Source organism: Thamnophis sirtalis, unplaced genomic scaffold (assembly GCF_051295495.1).
Source record: "Thamnophis sirtalis isolate CommonGarterSnake01/CBP01778 unplaced genomic scaffold, rThaSir2_p1.2 scaffold_2, whole genome shotgun sequence".
Classification (NCBI taxonomy): domain Eukaryota; kingdom Metazoa; phylum Chordata; class Lepidosauria; order Squamata; family Natricidae; genus Thamnophis; species Thamnophis sirtalis.
The window spans coordinates 25840958-25865419 of NW_028261382.1; the positions used below are offsets into that span (position 1 = coordinate 25840958).

The 24462-nt window shown below is 47.9% G+C and overlaps 1 protein-coding gene across 2 annotated transcripts in view; it reads left to right on the forward strand.

Moving 5' to 3' along the window:
- The window catches only part of OLFM1 (olfactomedin 1), a 55801-nt gene that overhangs the window by 25970 nt on the left and 5369 nt on the right, over positions 1-24462 (forward strand). For both annotated transcript variants that reach the window (XM_014069918.2, XM_087704498.1), the window contains exons 2-4: positions 5413-5562; positions 17628-17783; positions 21692-21911. In XM_014069918.2, the coding sequence (XP_013925393.1) occupies positions 5413-5562; positions 17628-17783; positions 21692-21911 (526 nt within the window). The remainder of the gene's footprint in view (positions 1-5412; positions 5563-17627; positions 17784-21691; positions 21912-24462) is intronic.

The following is a 24462-nucleotide window of genomic DNA, read 5'->3' on the forward strand; positions in this document are numbered from 1 at the left end:
GGGACTTTTCACAGATATCAAATAAATCTAGAGGGGGGGGGGCACGGCCCCCTTCTGTTCTTCCTGGTTTCTGCCAAGGTCCAGTCCTCCCCACCCAGGGAAAGGCTGGTGTTTTCTATCACTTGCTTTAAGTGGATCTTATGCATGGAATTCCTCCAAGGGCTTTAGTGGAGGATTTCAGAGGAAAAGAGGGCGGTTGGGAGTGGGGGGAGTCTTTTCAGCTACAAGTGATGTGGTTTAGATTCCGATCCGCTTCCCTCCTTATAGATCTCTACTGGTTGATTTACAAAATAATGTCTTTTAATAGTGGACATTTAGGTCTTATTTTGCCCCCCCCCCCCCAAGGAAGAGACAAAAGTGAGTTTGACCAGATAAACTGTTTGGTGTCTTTAGGCAAAGGGGGGAAGAGAGAGAGAGGTTTTGGGTGCACATAAAAATATGGGGGGGCGGTGTCAAAAGGAGGCCCCCTGCTGAGCTCTGAGGGCAGAAGTAGGCTTCTGTGATCTGTTCCTAAGCCTTTGGCCTCCTGTGGCTGGAGCTGAGGGCAGCTGTCCAACAGCAGAGCAGGATGGACTTTGCATGTGGCTGAAGCATTACCCCCATCCCTTCCTCTTACCTTTGCAAAGGACCCTCCGTGCGCCATTGAGACAGAGGGCCAGGGCTATTTGGATTTTTCACTCTTGAGGCCACAGTCCGGTAGAGATTGAGGGGCATGAAAGTAAGCAGCCACCGATTGCTTTCGGGGTCCTGAGCAGAGACAGGGCTGGAGCTGGGCACTCTTTGGTGGCGAAAGCTGGGGAGCCATTTGTGTGTGAGACTCCTGGCAATTGACAGGACCAACCCCTGCCATTTTCTTGGAAAGGTTTCCTGGAAGCGGTTTACTGTTGCCCGCTTCCTAGGGCTGAGACACTGACTGGCCCAGGGCCACCCAGCTGGCTTTGTGCCTAAGGTGGGACAAGAACTCACCAGCTCCTGGTTTCTTCCCTGGGGCCTTCACCATGACACCAAACCGGCTCTCAAGGAATCAGTGGGCAATCTGCGTCTTCTCTTGAACACGGTTGATGATCTAAAGTGGATTGGGTGTCTGTGTGTGGTGTGAATCCCTTGGAAAGCCTGCCAGTTCCTCTGTGGAATGCCGCTCCAGGGGGACACCCCACCCCATGGGCAGCAGGGACACGGGTGGGGTTGACAAGGCGAACCCCCAACAGCAAGCCAAGAGCTGGCAGGTGGCTTTTCCCTGCCCCAAAGACCTTTGCAAAAGCCAACGGCTATAGGAAGGGAAGCCCTTTCTTCGGCTGAACAACTGTGAGATGGCCTGAGCAGGCTAACACCCTTTTGTGGCTCCATCCCAAATGAAGAAGAGATCTGCATTTTTCAGAAGGTTGCCCCACTCCCCTCCTGCAGTGTTGATTGCAGCTTTACGTAAAAAACTCGGGGTCTGTGTGCGTGTGTGTGTGTGTGTGTGTGTGTGTGTGTGCGTGCGTGCATGTGAAAGTTCCGATGTACTCCGGGATCACTGTGGAGTAAAGAGCTCTCCATCAAGGGGACGCTTCACTCTGCTCATCACTTTGCCCAAAGACAACCTTTGCCCCAGCTGTTCCTGAGTGGCCCCTCCCGGCAATGAGATCTGCGGGCGGGAGGGGCGGAGAAGCTGTGGGAAGCTGCTGCTTGCCTGCCTGTGCATTGGACATTTGGAGGCACAGATGGAGGGCTGCAGCCCCCACATAAACACCATGTGGGTGTTTTTCATAATTGGCTGAGTGTTTGAAAGGGAAGAGCATGCTCATATCATGTGCCTCTGACAGTAGCGTCTGTCCCTAAAATCTCCCCTTGTCTCTCGCGCCTGCCATCAGTTTGGGAGTTTCATAGAAGCATAGCATGGAAGGGCATCCTCTCTGCCACTCAGGCATTCCTGAGAGAGGGTGCCCCTCCAGCCGAAAGAGCCCCCACCTCTCTAATCCTGATCCTACACTTTGCCTTTGTCTTCCTGGCCACCTGCCATTAGTGAAATGCTTCCTCAAGCCGTTTTCTGCCCAACATTATCCAACTTATCAAGATCCTTCTGAAATCAATGCTCTCAGGTAGCTGTTATCCCTCCAATGGTTGCGTCATTGCTGAAATTGGATATCCTGTTTCCTAACCATTTTCCCAAGTCATGTATTGTATATATGTAATTGCAGGGCCCCCTCCGCCCTCCCCTCTCCCTGGATGGCTTTGACCCTCGCTGGGTATAACTGTCCCACCAGCTCCACCCCTCTCGTGATTGCAGCCCCCTGGCCCACCTCTCACCCGCTTCTTTGGATCTCCTGGCCACTTGGGCGAGGCTTTGCCAAACACCAGATCTCCAGCATCTGCCACATTCTGCTTGGTCAGCTGAGGTCAGCCTTTGAAAAAAAAAGAGATCCAGTTCAGCTTGGAATATTTTATTCCCAAGTAATCCATGTTGCATCTTACCAAGCAGCACATTCTTTTCCAAGTGCTCAGGGGGGAAGAAATCCTATTTAATAACCTTTTCCAAAATTTTGCCTGATGTTGGTTGCATCAGGAATAATGGAATTATGGATGGAAACTGAACAAGGAGAGATTCAACCTGGAAATAAGGAGGAATTTCCTGACAGGGAGAACAATCAACCCATGGAACAGAAGTTGCCTTCAGAAGTTGTGGGAGCTTCACTACTGGAGGCTTCCAAGAAGAGACTGGACTGCCCTCTGTCAGAAATGGGGGAGGGTCTGCTTGGGCAGGGGGTTGGACTAAATGACCTCCAAGGTCCCTTCCAACTCTGTTAATCAGTATCTGCATGCTGAGTGATTTGTGGTTGCCCAGGTCCTCTTTACCCCCATTTTGAAGAGGGGACCAAAACTGACCATCCTCCTATCTCTGGCACTATTCTAATCCTCCAAGATGACGTCCTGCTGGCAACCCTTTCAAGAGCCATTGGTCTCATCCTGAAGACTTCGACTTGCTTTGGCCCAGCCAGCCCCCCCCCCCCAACCACCCCATTGCTTCTCTCCACTTGTGCCCCTCTCTTCAGTTCTTCCTTCTGGACAAGGGTCCCCTCCGGAGAAGAGATGGGTGAGCCCTGGCACCACTGCTCCATCCCCTTCCTCCTCTGTACCCATGACCCCCCTGGCTTGATCTGTTCAGGTCTGCCCAGCAGAAGGAGGAAGACGTTACCTGAGCTGAAGCAAACCAAGACAACAGCCACAGTATTGAAAGCCTTTTGCCAGACTGGGGCGTTTGCTTTGCATTTTGGAAACTGAGGCAGTTCAGAACAGGCAAAGCCCCTCACGGAGTTAGCCAGCTTTATCCTCACCAGCGATTTTGTGGGGCAGGTGGCCGGGTGAACATGGGAAGCAAATAGGCATCCTGGCCTGGTCAAAAGCGGCCGAAAGAAGAGGAGGCGGAATTTACGGCCTTCTGGTGGGGAGCCAGGCAGCCAATTAAGCAAACTCCACCAATTGGGTTGATTTATTGCCATCCTGTTTGTGCCACTGAGCAGGACATTGCCAGCAGCTGGGAGGATGGTGATTTTGGGCAGCAGATTCTGAGCAAGGGAGAGAGCTCTGGGATTCCTCTTGCAGAAACGTCTTTCTGACCGAACATTTGGCTGGGATTGACACACGGATTGGACCCCGTTGGGATCTTGGACAATCTCCTCTGATGAGTTACTTCCATGGATTTTCACCCCCTCCAATGGAAGAACCCCAGGCGATGCTTCCCTGTGTCCCAAATCGGATGCAACTGAAGCAGCGTGAATTCACGGGCATCCCCAAGATGGCTTCCCCTGGGACTGGTTCTCCTGTTGATGACGTTTTGCCTGAGGAAGACCCCCGTGGGGATGGTGGGAGCCCCTCCCTTTGTCTCTGTGTCTCTGGAGGGCTTTGGAAGACACTGCCTGGCCTGGGCTGATGCCGCCCAAGAGCCGTGATTGGAAACTTCACCTCTGAAACATCTCAGCCAAAGGAAATGTTTTCCTTCGTGCTTATTGCCCTCCTCTTCCTCCTCTTCCTGGCAACAGACTAGCTATAAAGATGCTTTTAACGCAGTTAATTATTTATGTGGCTAGCAAAAATAGACCCTGCAGCCATTCTTTGGAACACAAAGTGCTTGGAAAAACCCGAGCAGCCTCCGAGCTGTTTTAAACAGCCATGTTAGAGAGTCCTGCAGTGATTTGTCAGATGGGGGGGGGGTTGGCATTGCCTGCTTCTCTGAAGGGGGTCTTGAAGGGAGAGGAGATGGGCATCCCTACATCCCAGCTCCATGGCTGCGTAGAGTCACAGTTGGGTTCAGGTTCAGGTTCAGGTTCGCCCCTGTCGGATTCTGCTCGCCAGCAATGTCTGCTTGTGGGGGCGGAGCAGCATTGAGCCACCTTTCTTGCTGCAGTTGTGGGAAGTCAGCTTGTTCTCAGACAAGCCAGGATGATTCCAGGCAGGGGTGGCCATGGGCTTTCGGTCCTTGCAAAGAGAGAGTTTATGTCCTAGAGGGAATCCCTCGGGGGATTTTAGGGGACCAGGTGAGAAATAACCCCTGCTTCCCTCTCCAGTGTAAGCGGTATGATGTGGGTGAAGCCTTCCAAGGGGGGCACAGATGCCCCCAGCCTTGTCGGAGCCCCTTTGCTTTCAGAGTTGAAACTCCTTGCTAGCCACTCCGTGTCTTTGTCACTCCACTCCACTTCCCACTCACCTGCTCCATGTCTTTGTCACCTGGGGCTGCAAAGTCAAATCGATGTCAGGAGAAGCTGAGCAGACACCACCACCCCCGAGCAGTGGGTAAACGCCGTTTGCAACTGGCAGTTCTGGGAGATGCACAGATGGTGGCCACAGCGCTTGGCTGCCCCTGGAGCCCTTGGCGAAGTGACTTCCCAAGTTTGATGGCGTGGGAAAGGAGGCCAGGCCAGGCTCCCCATTAGGGGATGGGCTCTTCTCTTCCGAGGGAACTGCTGGTGGTCAGGGGTCCCCAGCCGCTCCTTCCCTTCCCCTGCCCTGAGCCCGAGCAAGCCCTGCGGAGGGAGCTCAGCTCAGAAGGACAGTCTGGTAGGGGGTGGGATCACATCTGGGAAACGGCCTACTTGAGCTCTGAACTGGTGGCTCAATGGAGTGAGAATCTGAATGGTAAATTGGGACAGTCTTGCTAGAACCTTGATTTCGGTGCAGATTCAACTCAGGGGCCCCATTCACAGCATGCTGCAATGGCCTGCCTTGCAAGGTGGGTTTTGTCTGAGATGAATGCAAATGAGATGATTACTGATTATTGATTATGTGAAGTGTTTTCTTAAAACTGCTGGTGGTTTGCTTCAGAAGGCCATCTTCCTTCTGCTCCCTTCTGCCTTCCTTGCTCCCCCTCCGCTTGCTAAGCTTTTCTTCGGTTCTTTGAGACCTGCCTTACGCGCCCTCTCTCCTGTGCCCAACCAGGTGTTGCCTACCAACCCTGAGGAAAGCTGGCAGGTGTACAGTTCTGCTCAGGACAGTGAAGGACGATGCATCTGCACAGTGGTAGCACCTCAACAGACGATGTGCTCACGGGATGCCAGGACAAAGCAGCTGCGGCAACTCCTGGAAAAGGTAACTTGGTATGGTGGCTCTGGAATGCATAACCCCCCCTCTCTGTCTCTATATATATCTATCCATCCTCTGTGTGTGTGTGTGTGTGTGTGTGTCTGTCTCTCTCTAATCTCTATCTATATCTATCTATCTATCTATCTATCTATCTATCTATCTATCTATCTATCTTTTTATCTACCGCATTTTTCAGAGTATAAGACGCACCAAGGTTTTGAAGAGGCAAATTAAAAAAAAGTAGGTAGGTAGACAGAGGGAGGGAGGGAGGGAGGGAGAGAGAGAGAGAGAGAGAGAGAGAGAGAGAGAGAGAGAGAGAGAGAGAGAGAGAAATACAGTAGATAGTTAGGGAGAGAGAGAGTTGGTAGGTAGGTAGATGTTTCCAGGTGTATTTATCCTTGTGCTGGAGAAGGAAATCGCTGACAATCTGCAGCACCTAAGACTTTGTTTCTGCTGGCATAGCACTTGATCAATGTAATTCTCATCAATCAGTCAAAGAGCTTTCCAAAAGGGGGAAAAAAGTTTTTGCACTCTGCAAACCTCCCAAAAACGGTCCTTTAAAAAAAAAAAAAAAAAGGGGGGGCATGAATGGCCTTGGGGGGGCTTGCAGAGTGCTCCGCGGGGAGGGGGATGAGCAAGAAATGGCCCATTTTTTGTCAAAAAAATGCATGCATAGCCTTATAGAGTGCTGCTGGGGGGGACGACAAAAAACAAAAAGTTGCTTATAGAGTGCTGCTGTGGGGGGGGGGGGGAACAGCCAGTTTTTTGCTCATTTCTGCCCTTCCCAGCCCCCAGGAACTCTCTGAAAGCCTCCATAAGGGTATGCACGGCCATTTTGGTGAAAGGGCGAGGTTTCGGGAGGCAAAAAATGCTGTATAAGACGCACCCAGATTTTCAGCCTCTTTTTTGAGGGAAAAAGGTGTGTCTTATACTCCAAAAAATACTCTCTCTCTCCATCCATCTCTCTCTCTCTCTCTAATATCTATCTATCTATCTATCTATCTATCTATCTATCTATCTATCTATCTATCTATCTATCTATCTATCTATCTATCTATCTACTCCATCCACCTTCCTACTTATCATCACCTACCTTTCTATCATTTATCAATCTCTCTCTCTCTCCCCGTCCATCTCTCTCTCTCTAATCTCTCTCTCTAATATCTATCTATCTATCTATCTATCTATCTATCTATCTATCTATCTATCTATCTATCCTCTCTCTCTAATCTCTATCTATCTATCTATCTATCTATCTATCTATCTATCTATCTATCTATCTATCTATCTATCTCCATCCACCTTCCTACTTACTCACCATCTACCTATCATTTATCAGTATCTCTCTATCTATCTATCTATCTATCTATCTATCTATCTATCTATCTATCTATCTATCTATCATCTATCTATCCACCTGCCTATCTACCTATCCATCCATCTATTTATCTATCTATTTCTATCCATATACCTTCCTACTTACTATCTATCTATCTATCTATCTATCTATCTATCTATCTATCTATCTATCTATCTATCTATCTATCTATCTATCTACCTACCTACCTACCTACCTACCTACCTACCTACCTATCTACCTATCTACCTATCTACCTATCTATCATCTGTCTACCTACCTACCTACCTATTACCTATCTATCTACCTACCTACCTATGCCTTCAATTTATGGAAATGGAGGGACCAAATTGCAATTGCAAAGCTGAGTTGCAAAATGAATATGAATTAAGTGAAAGGGGGGAAGCGGGGGGGGACTTTAAACCGTCAAAACAGAATTCCAGTTGGGGGAGTGGAATGGCTAGAATTTTTAATGTATTTCATGACTCTGATGATCAATAATTACTTCAGTTGATTTACTGGTGGAGTAAATTTAAGGTGTCAAACGTTTAAATCAACGTTTTCATTGCTACTGAATATAGATTTATTCGCTAGGCTGCAGAATTTGGGGGTGGGTGGAGGCAAAAGAGAGGGTACCTTTTATGGGCATTCTCTGGTTTATAACAGAGTATTATTCGAAGTGTTATGTCTCCTTTCACCACTTACATTTTAGTTACAACATTTTAGGAAAATAATATGTTGACTTTTTTCTTTTCATATTTGGAATTTGACTCTTTTAGAGGGGAAAAAAGGGTGCCTCTTGTTTGGCTTGGTACCTGCCTGCTACCTATGCTATTGTGTGCCACACAGAGACAACTGTTGTGTTTCCAAATTAGCATGTAGTGTGCAAACTTCTGAAAATTTCTGAATAGTCAGTCAATAATAACAGTTTACCTTTTTTTCTTTATACGTGACGGACTACAAAAGGGGTAGATTGGTGGGTTTCAATTAATCTGCATCCCTTGTTATGGTGATGAGAACCACAGAAAATATATTTGATGTTCAAGCGACTTGAATCTATACCGGCTAATTAAAACTGAAAAGATCAAAGCCAGTCTATTGTCCTAAATAAATCTTCTAGGAGAGAAAGTATTACACCTCCAATTGGCCCAAACCACTCGGCTCTTCATTAATTTAATGCTTGAACTTGTTCAAAGCGCACAGCTTCCAAAAAAGCCATGTGAGCAGCAGCATTAAAATGCAGGGCTGTGCTCTTTGTTTTCTCAACTGACTTGAAAAGGTTGGGTTTGATATCATCAAACCGTAGCAGAAAAAGGATGATTTGTGGATTCCCGAATATTTATATATATATCGCTCTCTCCATGTGATCTGTTTTTAATAGCCTCCGGTCCGCAGAGATCAGAAGGATAATATTCGAGATCAAGGAATTCAATGTTTAATTGCTTCCATTGCACAGATTTTGTTATGAAATATCATCTCTCCACCTCCGTTTCCCAAATTAATTAGATTCTGGCAAGCGAACATATCATTATCCTTGACATTTGGGATATAATCTGCCAGGTTTTGATGAATATGGTGATAGGTTTCTCCCTGCCCCCAATCGTAACGCATGAAGCAATTTAACACCTTAGATGTTTTCCAGCAACAAAGCTTTGGATCGTGCTTGCTGGGCCGTCGGCTGTTTAAAGCAGTGCTCCTCAACCTTGGTCACTTGAAGATGGGTGGATCTCAACCCTCAGAATTCCCCCGCAAGCATCCCACACATCTTCAAGTGCCCATGGTTGAGAAACCCTGGCTTAAAGGGGGTGCCATTACTTGTGGTGGACCCGGATAGTGTCCTTCTTCTGTTGCCAATATTCTGTAAATGGATTGCATATCACAGTTCTGTTTTCTTGATATGATCTGTAGCTGAGGCTAAACCAGGTCTTTCTAAACCAGGGACGTCAAACTCAATTTCATTGAGAGACACATCAGGGCTGTGGTTGACCTCAGGGGGCCAGGCAGGTGTGGCCAACTGGGTAGGTGTGGCTGACTGGGTGGGCATGGCCAGCTTGATGCCACTCCCCAAACTGCTGTCATGTTTCCTCTTCACATTGGGTAGACCGGGTTGAAGCCACATTGGCCTGATCTTTCTTATTCACATATGATATACGATCATGCGCCAGAATAATGTGCATGTTGCACAGAATGTGACATATTTATGGAAACATATGACTAGCCTTTTTTCCTAACGACTTGTATGAGGGTTAATTTTTATATTATTCATGTTGTCTTCTATTCTTATATGGACTGCACCAGTTGAATTTTAGACCAGGTTGACGCTATGCTGGCCTGATCTTTTCTCTTCGCACTGGGCAGACCAGGATGGCCCCATGGGCTGGATCCGGCCACATCGTGGGCCAAATGCTGCCCGTGGACCTTGATTTTGATGCCTCTGTTCTAAACCTTCCTGAACAAAGTGCAAGGAGACATCAGTTATAAATTGCCTTGTCCTTTCTTCAGTAAGTTACTGCACTTCCTGGGATTGATCGTCCTTCTCCCTCATTGCATTCTTTGACAAAGTGACTACATTAATGGACCAGTGAAATGCTGTGGAGACAGTCTTCAGCAAGGCATTCGACAGAGTAGACCACAGCCTACTTCTTGGTAAGCTAGAAAAATGTGGGATAGGCAGCATCACCACCAGATGGGTTCTTAACTGCCTGACCAATTGCACTCAATGGATAGTCCTCAGTGTTGGGAAGAGCCAACCCTTGAGAAGACCGGCTCAAGATCCAGAATGATCTTGATAGGCTTGGAGCATATCCAACAAAATACAAAAACCAGATGGGCAGCTGTAGAATAATTGGTGTCTAGGCTGCATCTCCACCTGCAGACGGAGAGTATAAAGATCATGTGAAGTGTTGGTATTGCTTCACGCAGGTAGCCCTCGAATTACAACAGTTCATTTAGTGACTGTTCAAAGTTACAACGGCACTGAAAAAAGTGACATGGCCGTTTTTCACATGGCTCCTGTAGCATCCCCATGGTCATGATCAAAATTCAGATGTTTGGCAACTGGTTCGTATTTATGACACTTGCATGTGATCCTCTTTTGTGACCTGACAAACAAAGTCAATGAGAAAGCCAGATTCACTTAACAACCAGGTTACTAACTGAACACCTGCAGTGATTCACTTAACAATGCTGGTAAGAAATGTCGTAAAACGGGGCAAAACTCACATGACAGATGTCTCACTGAATAACAGAAAATTTGGGTTGAATTGTGGTCGTAAGTCAAGGGGTACCTGTACTGCTTTGGTAAGGTCACACTTGAGATACTATGTTCATTTTTGGTCACCACAATACAAAAATAAGATGTTAAAACCCTAAAATAGAGAGCAGAGAAGAGCAACCAAGAATCTGGAGGCTAAAACATACGATGAACAGTTGCAGGAATTGGGTGTGTGTAGCCTGGTCCTCCCTTAATGCCTATTTGCTTAGAGGCTGTTACAACAGTTGAAGGAATGATACCTCTGCCCGTTCCTCAAAGTTTTGGTTGTTGCAGTGCCCGTCCCTGTGTTCACACGATTGCTTTGGCAGCCTGTCCACATTACCATTCATGTTAAGAACCGTGGTTAGAATACAGTATTGCAGGCTAATTCTGTCTACTGCCAGCAGTTCGATCCTGACGGGCTCAAGGTTGACTCAGCCCTTCTGTTCTTCTAAGGTTGGTAAAAGGAGGACCCAGATTGTTGGAGGCAAAAGGCTGACTCTATGAAGCCACTTAGAGAGGGCTGTGAAGCACTGTGAAGTGGTAGACAGGTCTACATCTATTGCTATCTATCTATCTATGTTTTTCATCCATCTATCCATCTATCTATCAGCTGTAATGGCGTAGTGGTTACAATACAGTATTGCAGGCTAATTCTGTCCACTGCCAGCAGTTCGATCCTGACTGGCTCCAGGTTGACTCAGCCTTCCATCTTTCCAAGGTGGCTAAAATGAGGACCCAGATTGTTGAGGGCAAGAGGCTGAGTCTGTAAACCACTTAGAGAGGGCTGTAAAAGCACCGTGAAGCGGTATATAAATCTAAGGGCTGTTGCAGGGGGCGCTTCAACCTACCCCCATCTCTGGCCTTTTCGCAGCTCTGCAGCCCCTCCCCCTTGTTGCCCCACACTGCCCTTTGCCATCTTCCCCTGTTGCTACTGGCTCTTCCTGGGCCTTTTGGGAAGGAGGCCCCCACTGCCAGCAGTTCCCACCTGAAGGGCCAGTCCGGGCACCTCTCATCAGCAGCCAGAGGAGGGCATGAAGAATGGCAGGGAGGGCCGAGGGGGGCACAGCAGGGCAGCAAAGTGTGAGGTCCTGGCATATAGGTAGCTCTTGACTTATAATTCATTTAGTGACCATTCAAAATTGACACTGAAAAAAGTGTTTATGACTCTTTTTCACATTTATGACCATCACATGATCAAAATTCAGGTCTTTGGCAACTGCTTCATATCTACGACGCATGCAGTGTCCCAAAGTCACCTTTGACAAGCAAATCCAACAAGGAAGCTGGATTCACGTAACAACTGTGTTACTACCTTAACAACTGCAGTGATTCACTTAACGATGGTGGCCAGAAAGGGTGTGAAATGGGGCAAACTCGCTTAACAAATACCTCACTTAACAGCCAAACTTTTGTGGTCGTAAGTCAAGGACTGCCTGTACCAAAACTGCCATCGCTAAGCGGCATGGTCATGTGATGTCACAACTGTTGTCCCATCACTTAGCGACAATAATTCCTGTCTAGTGAGGGTTATTAAGTGAGGACTACTTGAATATTCCTTAATTCTGGCTGCTTCCACACGAGTGAGCGATGGAGTCTTTTGGCTTCCTGCACCAGAGTCAGAGCCGTAAATCATGAATGAAGGCAGACTTTCTATCCCTCCATCCATCACCCATCACCCGTCATCTGTGTGGGAATGGCCTCTGATTGCCAGTGCGTGATTAGAAGGCATTTCACGGCCTTTATAATGCACAAATGCTTTTCAGGATGGGGGAGTGAGTGAGGAAGATGGGAATAGGAAGGAAGGAAGGAAGGAAGGAAGGAAGGAAGGAAGGAAGGAAGGAAGGAAGGAAGGAAGGAAGGAAGGAAGGAAGGAAGGAAGAAGAAAGATGGGAATGAGAAGGAAGGAACGAAAATGGGAAGGAAGGAAGATGGGAATGAGAAGGAAGATGAGAATGAAAAAGAAGAGAAGGAAGGAATGCAGGAAGGAAAGGAAGGAGGGAAGGAAGATGGGAATGAGAAAGAAGAGGAGGAAGGAAGGGCTTGTAGTTTTTAAAGGCACCAGCCACCATTTCTTGTGCTGGCCTGGGCAGAAGCGTTTAACCCATTGCAGTTGTCAGACCAAATCCTGCTGCATTAAGAAAACAGAGAGTTTTGTGACACTTCAGGCAACCAAGAATCCATACATGCTTAATTTTCAGCTCATGCCAAGATGCTACATGCAGTCTTGGGACTGTGGAACCTCTGAAGAAACAAGCAAGTTTTCCGTCCTTCGGAGGTCGGTAAAATGAGGACCCAGATTGTTGTGGACAATAGGCTGACTTTATAAACAGCTTAGAGAGGGTTGTGAAGCACTACATAAGTCTAAGTGCTATTCGTATCATGGTTACATGATGTCTCATTTAATGATTGTGGTGATTCGCTTAACAGCCACAATCAGAACTACTGTTGAGTACATTATTTTGGCACTGAAGAATCAAAATCTACTCTTAACTTTTCCCGCCCAATTCTGCATAGTTAAAGAATAATGTTCTCCCCACCTCCCATGTAACAGGTTGCATTGTTCAATTATAAATCGTTCTTTTGTTTTGAGAACAGTTTATGTCTTAGCCAACATCTGCAGGAGTGTCCTTGGCTCTCACAGTTGAAGTCTGGAGTCTCTGCATTCCTTCTCAGCTTTCTATCCCCCCAGTTCTTTGGCAAGTTGAAAAGCGGTAAGATACAAAGAAGGATAAGCGGCTTCAGTTTTGACAGTCAGGGCAGTCACATAATTGTTGCTTAATGATGGAGTTGCCAGTCCCAGTTATGGTCATTAAGTGAGGACTACCTGCATGGCAAATTGTGTGCCAGACAGATTTTGTCTTGGAAAATGCTCTGCCAATCAAGCTTTGCCTTTGGAGGTTGTTTGTTGCTGCACATTTTGCAACAGGGAAAGGAGGGCGGAGTTTAGCAATGTTTTCAGTGCTCTTTCCAAAGTGCCTATTCAGCATCTCGGTCTCCGGTTTGCAATACATCACCAAGAAAAGGGCAACCGTAGGTGCATATCTGCAGAGATCTGCATGTTCCAATGCGCGGAGCTGGATGCAAATTTATCGATAATTAGTGTAGTTGAAAGAGAAATATGATCCATTCTTGCCTCTGGGAAGACTTTCAGGCAGATGACCTTCCTACTGCTGTCCTCAGCTGCTTCTCCTGACTTCTTCACACTAATTACATCCTTGAACGAACTTGGTGTTTTGCGTATCGATGCAGCTCCAGTTTTGAGCCATAGGACGTAAGGCCTGGGAGGACTTTGTCATCTAGTCCAGCCCTTGTCTGCGTGGGAAACACCCTCCTCCCCCCCCCACCACTGGGGCATCCTGGACAAGTGGCCACCTGGCCTCTGTTTATGTTCTGACTAAGACTTCCCCAGCAGCACGAAGCCGAGTCCTCGTCCCGATAAACCCCTTTTATTTAATTGACAGTGAATTCCTCTCCAGCAAAGTCTTTCCTTTCTCACAATATTTCAGGATAGTTCACAATTACCGATCTTTATCAGGCTTGGAGACCTGCCAAGCCGATATCTTTCAGACGCCACAATACTTGGCAAGAATGCAGGAATGAACTAATTGTCTCCTGCAAACTCCACTCCCCCTTTCTCCTCTTTTATTCCCTATGGGAGGGGCCATTCACTATCCACCTGTGGCCTTACTCCCTAGTCAACCCTTGTTCCTTGGCTGTTCCCTTCGTCTGGCAACTCTGCGCATGCGCACACTGGGAACAGGCTCCAGCTGTTCTTCTGCCTCACTGCTGTCTGACTCCGAAGGCAGCTGATAACTGGCAGATGGCCCTGGCCCCCTCTCTGCCTCTGACACAGAGCCCTCCTCAGTGCCTTCCCCAGACTCCAGGACTGGCCCATCTTCCCTCCAATCTCCTCACTCTCCAACTCTGCTGCCAACTCCTCTGGCCACTGGTGGGCCACAACAGCGTAAACCCTCCAGTGAAGGAGGTTCCAACATCTCCCAGGGGCCTGACCCATTGTAGAACAGCTTTCATCCTTAGGATGGTCTTCTTGCACCCAACCCAACCCATTCCAATATGTTTCCGAATGATCCTACCACATCTTTTATCTACCGGATCATCCTCTGAACACTTTCTCATTGCAGTTGTCTTCTCTCCAGACTGAAGGTACCCAATGCATCCACTTGTTCCTCTTAAGCTTTTTGTTCCAGTCCCCTCATCATCATTGCTTTTCTCTGGAGATGCTCCAATTGTCAGCTTCTTTCCTAAAGTGTAGAATGGGACACGATATTCTAGGTGTGATGCTATTCTAGTACTGCAGGCTCCTTCTGCTGCCTGCAGTTTGGCAGTTCGAGTCTCACCAGGCTCAAGGTTGACTCAGCCTTCCGTCCTTCCAAAGTGGGCAAATCGAGGACCCAGATTGTTGGGGGCCAGAGGCTCACTCTGTGAACCACTTAGAGAGGGCTGGAAAGCACTGTGAAGCGGCATTAAAGCCTAAGTGCCATTGCTTGGGAGGGAGGGAGGGAGGGAGGGAGGGAGGGAGGGAAGGAAGGAAGGAAGGAAGGAAGGAAGGAAGGAAGGAAGGAAGGAAGGAAGGAAGGAAGGAAGGAAGGGCCGTGGTGGCAGAGTGTTAGAATGCAGTATTGCAGGCTAACTCTGTCGACATCCAGCAGTTCGATTCTCACCAACTCAAGGTTGACTTAACCTTCTGTCCTTCTTAGGTCAGTAAAATGAGGACCCAGATTGTTGGGGGCAATAAGCTGACTCTGTAAATTGCTTAGAGGGTGCTGTAAAGCACTGTGAAGCAGTATATAAGTTTAAATGATATTGCTAATACAGAATATTGATCTTTCTAGATTTTGACACCCTGCTTCAGCTTGTATTTGCCTTCTCTTCTCTAGACCAGCCATGCCCAGTTCCTGCAATCGTTCTTTGTATGTTTGAGCCTCCAGTCCCCTAATCATCTTGGTTGCTCTTCTCTGCACTCTTTCAAGAGTCTCAACATCATTTTACCCTGCTACTTGCTATAAATGAAGTAGTTGATAGAGGGGTGGGTGGGTGGGTGGACTGGCATGTTGGCAGCAAAAGATATACATGCCAACGATCGTCAGCAATCTGAGAGACGGTTTGATCTTATACAGTCAATCCTAGATTCTCTAGCCATGTTGTTGGCATTTCTCAGACCCATCAATCAAACTATACTGCCTTATGGGATCTGAGAGGCGTGTTGCTACTCTTTGGAGTAGCAGACTCCTCCCTGCTAGTCCATACCGCCCTCACTAACCCTGTGGTTTTTCTAGAAAGCTTTTAAACTCTGCTTTTCCAGCAGAGCTCTGTCTGGGACCATGTAGGATCTGAAAGCAGAGTCTTGTTCAATTCTGCTTCTATTCCTCTGGGGTGTTTTTGTTTTTTCTTCTTCTTCATTACTGATTAATTTCCAGTGCAGTTTACATAATATGTTTTTACATTTTTTAAAATGCTGCCGTAAGATACCTCTGGATTAGACAGCTTATAAATAAAACCAATAATGAATGAATGAATTCCAGTGTCAGGGCTCCAAGTAACACTCCTAACGAAAGAAGACTCTAAACTTGAGTTTCCTCAAAGTTCCACTTTATTAGAGATGCCATTTGGGCACATTTGGGAAAAACCGAGTCTGAAAGTTTCCAGGTTTCCCCACCCGAAAGAAAGTTCCAGTCCCTGCCCAGCACCCAGATGTCCATCCCATGATCCAATCAGGCACCATCCAAAACTGGAGATGCCTCCCAGTCACGCCACTCCAGGTGCAGGGCAAGACGTCCATGACTCTCTGAGAAAGGAATGTTATTTAGACTCTATATCTCCCATACTCCATACAATCCCCCATCTGGCCTGACATCCAGCATCCCACCTGTAAATTGTAGCATTATTAGATGATACACACACACACAGACAGACAGACAGACACACACACACACACACACACATCATTGTAATAATATAACTGTTACAAAAAGAACCTGACCTCCGCCAGACTTTCTTTGGCTGCATTGAGTAACCACAGCACACCTACATTTGCCTGGAGCCAGGATGGCAAAGCTGTGGCACATGGAGTCATTTGTCAGGGCATGCTGAATTCAGCCTTTTTAAAAGCCATTTTTCACCCTCCCCAGGCTCCAGAGGCTCCCCCGCCCCCCCCCGCCCCCCGAGGCCTTTCGGAGTCTTCAGGAGCTTCCCTGAAGGCTCCGGAGGACTAAAAATCACCCTCCAAGCAAACTGGAAATCCGGTGTGCTTGTAGGGTCCTTTTTAATCCCCTGGAGGGCCTCTGGGGGGTGGGGGAGGCTGTTTTCGCCCTCCCCAGGCTCCTATAAAGCCTCTGGAGCCGGGGGCGGGCGAAAAAAGCATGGAAAAATGGGGGGGTCGTGCCTCTCATGCGTGCATGCGCACTGGAGGGGTTGCACGTTGCATTATGTGTGCGGCACGCCCGCACACGCCCCCCCTGCACTCCCCCCTTATGGCATGCGAGCCAAAAAAGTTTGGCCATCGCTGGCCTAGAGCAAACCCTCAGTTTCATGGAACTCAATTGGCTGACCTGTTGTAACAGAGGTCACTTCGGTTTCAAAGAGTGACCAACTTTACCCAGCAATGATGTGCACAAAATCTCATTTGTCATTTCACCAGCGTTTGTCCTTCTGTCCCTCCAATCTAAGTGAAGGCTTTACTGTGTTTCTACTCGAGAGTAAACAAGTATCATGTGGCTTACAAGCAGACCAAGAAGGGCACAACTGCAGCCTTTGAGTTTACCGAGCTACAAATCTGGTTGCTATTTTCCCCGTCTCCGTGAGCCATGGTAGCGCAGTGGTCAGAGTGCAGTACTGCAGGCTCTTTCTGCTAACTGCTGGCTGCCTGCAGTTTGGCAGTTCGAGTCTCACCAGGTTCAAGGTTGACTCAGTCCTCCGTCCTTCCAAGGTGGGTAAAACAAGGACCCAGATTGTTGGGGGAAAGAGGCTGACTCTGTAAATACCTTAGAAAGGGCTGTAAAGCACTATAAAGTGGTATATAAGCCTAAGTGCTATTGCTATCTTACCATGGAAGGTTCAAGCCATTTTCTACAATCTGTATTGCACATATTGTGTTACCCATATTGTGTAGAATCGTTGAATGACTCTCTTACCATGTTCAGGAAAATCAGTTAAGCTATTACCAAGAGGTGACTGTCCAACTTCTTAAAAACTTCCAGAGTTGGAAAATCTGCCATCTCCCTAGGTAGACAGTTCCACTATTGGACAATTGTTATTTTCAGTAAGTTCTTCCTTCAATTAAAATGAAATCTAGGTAGCTGCAACTTGTTATTTCTGCTCTTGATTTCCTTGATGATGGCAAAGAGATCTTTTGTCAATCTCCCCTTTGAGTCTCTCTTACTTTAATGACTTCTTCTCTCTTGGTTCCCCCACCGTCTCTCGCACCCAATTGCTCCACAGGTACAGAACATGTCCCAGTCCATAGAAGTCTTGGACAGGCGAACTCAACGGGATCTTCAGTATGTGGAGAAAATGGAAAATCAGATGAGAGGCTTGGAATCCAAGTTCAAGCAAGTGGAAGAGAGTCACAAGCAACACCTGGCCAGACAGTTTAAGGTAAGTAGACCTCTTGGGCCCAGGAAGGAAAGAAGTGCCTTCTTGGCAGAATTTTTGGGGAAGGCTGAGGGTCTCTTAGGCACCGTTTCCAAACTGGGGGGGGGGGTATCTCAGAAGGGTTGGGTTCCCCTCCCATTGCAGGACTGCTCTTGCTCACAACAATGGTGGCTGAAGCTCAGCAGAGGCAGAATGGACTTTAATTTCCACTGCAGTCAGTGAGAGTTTCCAGGAAGCCTCCATTTCCTTTGCTTTGAAGGCATCCAGGAATCCCTAAGCTTGGGATGAACTGAACGACTTTTGAAATCCAAGGGTCAGACTGTTGGGCTGCATTTCCCCCCCCCCCCCTTCTCAGCATTTTAAATCTACTTTCCCTGCTAAAATCCACTCCTTTGGCTGTCATTAAAGCAGTTGACTCCAAAGGGGGAAAACACAAACCCAGTAACCCAGGTTGGAAGGTGCTTTTTCCAAAAGGCAACTGGATTTCCTTGGTTTGGAAACATTTCACTTCTCACCCAAGAAGCTTTGAAATGTCTAGGCAAAGAAGAAGAAAAACCAAGGAAGTCCATTTGCCTTTTGGAAGAAGCATGTTTGAGACAACTAGGATGATTGAGAACCTCCATAGACATTTTGCCAATAACCTTATTTTTCTATCTCCCCCTAAAATTTTGTCCCTCAAAATCTTTCATCTCTCCACCTGCCTTCACTGAACTTGAATAGATCTTTCTCCTCCGTACCCACAAAAGCACAGGTCTGGAATTTGCTAAGGTCCATGAAACTGATGTAATGAATGAAAGAGGCCCTTCCCAGTTTCGAAATCTCACTGGGAGTTTCATATCATACATGGAATCCTCAAGCTGGAAGGGACTCATGGAGACGTCCCAACCCACCCCCAGCTCAGTGTAGGAAGCCAAATGGGAAGATCCCCATGGCTTTGAGTCTCCAGTTGGGCACTTCCATTGACCAATGGCTTTTCTGAGCTACAAATGAATGTCATGTGTGAATGTCCTGCCCCTCGTGTTCTTTCAAATGAGGGTTTTTCTGTCTGGGGCTGGGACAGTCTGAGCTTCTCATCAAAGTGGTCTTCTGATGGTACTTGGAACCCCTCCCCCAATGGAATGCTATGAAAATGCCCTAAATTCAGGCATCCTTCAGAGATGGCTGTCCAGTGTCCCAGTGGATTGAAATGAAGGGTGGCTCCCAGTGAAGAGGGGGCCACCCTTCCTCTGGAGAATTAGTTCAATTATGAAACTGCTCTCCTGCCCTCTCCCCTCCCCCATCCCCCAATCAGGAGGCTGTGAGTTTGATCCTAGGTAGCAGCAGATATTTCTCTCTCTGGGCATAATGAGTCAAATATCTGCTGTGAACTCTGCATTGGTGATAGGAAGGGCATCCGGCCAGTAAAAAACAGCCCTGACTCTACCCTGATGCAAGGGATTACGGGGTCAATAAGAGCCCATCCACCCCCAAATGAAACTGCTCAGCTTGTTTCATTTTTATTTTTCAATGTCCAGCATCATTTGACCTGTAGACCTGGAGGTGCTTTCTGGAACTGTTTTTCAGGCTTCCCCAACCTGTCCCTGACCACAGTGCAGAAACAGGTTGGTGGGAAGGCTCTAGAGGGAAACTCCTAACAGGTGTGTGTGTGCGTGTGCGCGTGCGTGTGTCCAAAGAGACTCTTTCGTTTTGCTCATTCTCAGCTGAGTGAGGGGCTTTTTGAGAAAGGCAGGGCATCCTCTTTTTATTTGCTGGTGTTCCAAACAAAATTAATCAGTCTTGGGGGCGGGGGGAGAAAGGTCTTCCAGAATTGTTTCCAGGTGGAGAAATGGGGCTGTGGGCAGCTTCATCATAGATCAGAGGCCCTTTCCGGCTCTGTGCTCTTCAGGGAAGAGGGTTTCTCCTCCTGGTGATTTCTCCACAGCAGAGAAGCCCTTGGCATTGACCGTGGCAGCACCCATGCCACCCATCTTCCTTTTGGAGGCCTTCAGAGGGCTGGAGATGGGAGGAGAGGGAAGGAAGCCCAGGAGGTTGCAGACCAGGGAGTCATGCAAGAGCAGGCACCTCCATCCCACACGTGAAGGCTTTTCCCTTGGAAAGAACCTGCGGAGCAAGATCCATTTTATCAGATTGAATGAGGCAGAGGAGACAGAGAGAGAGAAGAGAGAGGAGAGAGAGAAGAGGAGACAGAGAAAGAGAGAGGAGAGAGAGAAAGAAGAGGAGAGAGAAGGAGAGAAAGGTGAGAGAGAGAAAGAATAGACAGGAGAGGAGAGAGTGGAGAGGCAGGAGAGAGAAAAAAGAGAGAGAAGAGAGAGAAAAAGGAGTGAGAGAAGAGAATGAGAGAAGAGAGTGGAAAGAGAGGAGAGAGAAAGAAGAGATGCGAGAGAGAGAAAGTAATGAGAGAAGAAGAGAGAAAGAAGAGAGAGGAGAGAGAAGGAGAGAAGACTAAAACTGCAAATGAAGCAAAGAAGCCAAAAGATTTTCCCATGATCGTCCCTTGACCTTGGCCTGCCAGGCTCAGGAGGCAGAAGCTGGTGTGGACTCCCTCTGCCTTTGCCCAGGCGATGCCTGCTGAAGCTTCTGCCTTCATTGAAACAGGGCTCCCTCCCTCCCTCCCTCCCTCCCTTTCCTTCTTGGCTACCCTAGGCACAAATGATGACTCCTCTCCCAGAATCATTTGCGCCTCTCACAGGGGGTCCCCTCATAATCCCCTTCCCCTGCAGAGAGAGAAAGTGAGGCGAAGCCCTGCGGGCTCCCTTTCCGCTCCCCCCTCCGCCTGCTAAAGAGGCGGTCTCCCGCGGCGCCTGGCCCAAGGCAGAGATCCGGGGAGCTTCCCCTGGCAGCCTGGAGCCCCGCCTCCTTGCTTGGAGATCTTGGGAAAGGGGGGACGCTTCCCCTCCTTTCCATGGCAGGGCCACCATGCGGTCAGCAAGGGCAGAGGGGCTTCCTGGCAATGGGGGGGGGATTGGGTGAAGGGCAAGGCGGCAAATGCCAAGGGAGGCAGCTGAGAGGATGGGGGGGGGATGGCCAGAAGCTCCTATCCCCCGTCTCTCCGTCAAGCCCTTTAGTGGTGCATCATCCTTGGGGGGTGGGGGGGAGGGAGTCTCTGGGGAGGGGTGGCTCAGCAGGGCCACGGCTGGGATGCAAACTGTGTTAACCTCTGAGTAAACCCTGTGGGACTTCAGCGTTTCGTCTTCTTGCTTGCAGGGCTAACTTAAAAGAAAGTTTTACAATGTCGCACTGGCTGAAGAAGGTGTTCATCCCCCCCCACCCCCACCCCACATGTAACCATGAAAAACACACACACACACACAGAGGGCAGAGAGCTTTCCCTCCACCCCCTACCCCACCCCCTTTGAGTTTGGTCCTTTCTTCTCTGGTTCTGCTTTGTTTATTTTCTTTCTTTCTTTCTTTCCAATTCCCGCCCTTCCCAGCATCACTTCCGCTGAAAGCTTGTCTTTTGCATGGAACTTGTAGAAATCACATTTCATCCACTAGTTTTTGGAACTCCTTGTCAATGCGTTGGTTATTCTTCTTATTATTATTATTATCCTCCTCCTGATCATCATCATTATTTTATGGAAAAGATAAAAAAAAAGAATTTGTGTATGTGACCGAAGCATGTAACCTTAAGATGTTGCATTCTAAAAACAGAAAAAAATCAAAATAAAGGCCTTTTTTCCCAAATAAGATGGTGTTTTTCAGACTGTTTAATATATGCATATATCTATATATCTATTTCTCCCATTTGAGTTTCCACGCTCCCCACAAGCATTAATGATAGTAATGACGGCGGCCTTTGTGGTGCACCCCGAAGGGAGCAGCAGCAGCCCAGTGCAGAGAGAGGAGGGGCTGGGTGGGCGGGGGGCTCTTGCGCGCAGAGCACTGAAACCAAGCTTATTTTAACCTTGCAGGCGATAAAAGCGAAAATGGAGGAGCTTAGGCCCTTGATCCCAGTCTTGGAGGAGTACAAGGCCGATGCCAAATTGGTTTTGCAGTTTAAAGAGGAGGTGCAGAACCTGACGTCGGTTCTGAACGAGCTCCAGGAGGAAATTGGCGCCTTTGACTACGAAGAGCTCCAGAGCAGAGTCTCAAATCTTGAAGAGAGGCTGCGGGCATGCATGCAGAAATTAGGTAGGAGACGCACCGGCCCCCGAGGGGCAGGGTGTCCTCACCCTCTGGGCTGTTCTGCTCCCACCGGGCACCCGGGCTGGCCAGGGACTGCAGGGATGGGCCCTCCCCCGCCTTCTTCACCCCATGACCCGCCCCACCCCAAACTCAGTCAGTGCCCTGCCACAGCAGAGTTCAGCCCCGGCTCCCAGAGGGCCCCACTTCAAGCCTGCCAACCTGGGGTGGGGGGGCAGAGGAAGTAGCCCCTGTGGCCCTTGGGTTGAGTCCCCCGTAAGGGAGAGGTCAGGGGAGACAAATGGGCAAGGCACGTCAGAGAGGATGGACGGACAGACGGACGGACGGATGGATGGAAGATTCAGGGCCATTCTGCCACCCAAGGGCAACCTTGTGGGGGGAGATCTTTTCAGGAGGACCACAGAGGCAGTAACCTTCAATTTGGAATGTGCATGGGGAAGGGAGGGGTGATGAGACACTGCTGACCAAAAGGGGTAGGAAAAATATGTGGAAACAGAGATCTTGGGCTCCATGCAAGCTCACATCTACCCTCTTTTAGCTGGCTTGGGAAGGGTCCAGGTGTCACAAGCCAAGATTCCAAACCCAGCAAGTCCCGGAGTCTAAATACTGTTGCCAGCCCTGTTTTTCTATCCTGCTGTTCTAAAACACCGTCAGCAGTAAATCTCCGGCTAACATCTAAACAAGAACAAAAAACAAGGCTCCAAAGAGCTACCAGTGGGGGGGGGGGAGGGGAGGATGCAGAGATAAGATTAATACACTGGCTGCAAACATAAACACCCATCATTAAAACCACTGCCCTGCTGCAACCTGAAGAAGCCCTCTGAAGTGTACCTGGTGAAGCCACCCTGACTTCTTGGGCGATGAAAATCCCCAAGTTTTGGGGGTGACTGGGAGGCCTATTTAGTTATTGATCTACTGTACTTCTTTACATTTCATAGTTCCAAAGTGCCCGTCTCCCTCAGACTCTCTCAGATTCCCTGTGATCCCACCTCCCCAGAAACAGGATCACCGGCTGACTTGGGAATCCACTGCTTGGAAAGCCCTCGGTCCAACACCCAGGGCTCCGTTGGGAAAGTCAGGGCAACGTTCCAGAGTTGTGGGGCAGGGTCTGTGCCAGGACTAGCTGACATCTCTCTCTCTCTCGAGGGGAAATGTCCCATTAAATGGATCAGGGGAGGGACAGAGCCTTTCTTGCCAGAAATCAAGCGAGCTAAATGATCTCCAGTGGGCCTCCTGCATGGGATTTCCAGTTCTGCTGGATATCACTGAGGTTGTGGGCCAGAACAGGAAAGCAGCACCTGTAGAGATACAATGCCACCAAAGCTCAATCAGAACTAAGCCTTAAGTATTGCGAAGGTTTATGCCAGGTAAGTAGGTAGGAGATGGCAGGCGATCTTTTCCCTTTCTGGTACTTTCTTGGAGGTGGGAAGCCCCCTATGAAGTGCAGTTTACATTTGTGGTTCACCAGCCAAGCTCAATGTGACCCCTTATCAGAATTCTCGGTGGCAGAACTTCCAATGTACTCAAAAAGTTCTTTTAAAGTTCAGAGAGTGCATCTGCCTTGAAAGTACCCCCGCTGAACCTAATAGCACAGACAAACACCGGAAGTGGGACCACAGGAAACATTGTACGACATTTTGTATTATGCCATCAAATGCTGATGGTAAAATTATAATTGTTTAAAATTCACAGCAGTTTTAGAATGTTGGCCAAATTTCTATTCCACTAAAGTCATCGGTCCCAGATAGCTAGCCCATTTGAGATACATTGGTTCAAAAGGTTTTGCCCATTTAAAGGTTACAGATACAAAAGAATAACAGAGTTGGAAGGGACCCTGGAGGTCTTCTAGTCCAACCCCTGCTCAAACAGGAAACCCTACACCATTTCAGACAAACAATTGTCCAATCCCTTCTTAACAATCTCCAGTGTTGGAATTTTACATCAATTGCTTGTTAAAGATAAAGTTAAAAATCAGACCAGGATTCCACAACTTTTTATAGATCTTGCTGACACCAGAGGAGGGAATATATATCTCTTACCACAACCCCCAGATTGGTTCCAGAGAGCTGCCACTTCACTTTCAAGACTGGATAGCCCCAAAATGAATCATAGAATCATAGCATCATAGCCCATCGGAGTTGGAAGGGACTTGGAGGTCTTCTAATCCATGGATGGCAACTTATTATATTATGTGTCAACGTTCACCTATCCATTCCCACTGAAAACATCCTTTCTTGGACTGTTGTTCTAACAGCAATCCATAATTGGTGGAGCCCATTTTTCTCAAGCATGGGGATAAACAGAAACATCTCAAAACCATGATGGGTCTTTGTCAACTCATCTGAGATCCAAGGAACTTACAATTATTATTTATTTATTGGAGGAGACGTTCCTAATAAGATAGAAGGCTGGAGAAGTTATTTTAATCCGAAAGCAGAGTCCATAATAATTATTGGTCACTTCTCAATGTGGTAGCTTTTAGCAAATTGTAATTAGATGCCCAACAGATATCTATATGATTGTGAATTGGGCCTTATAT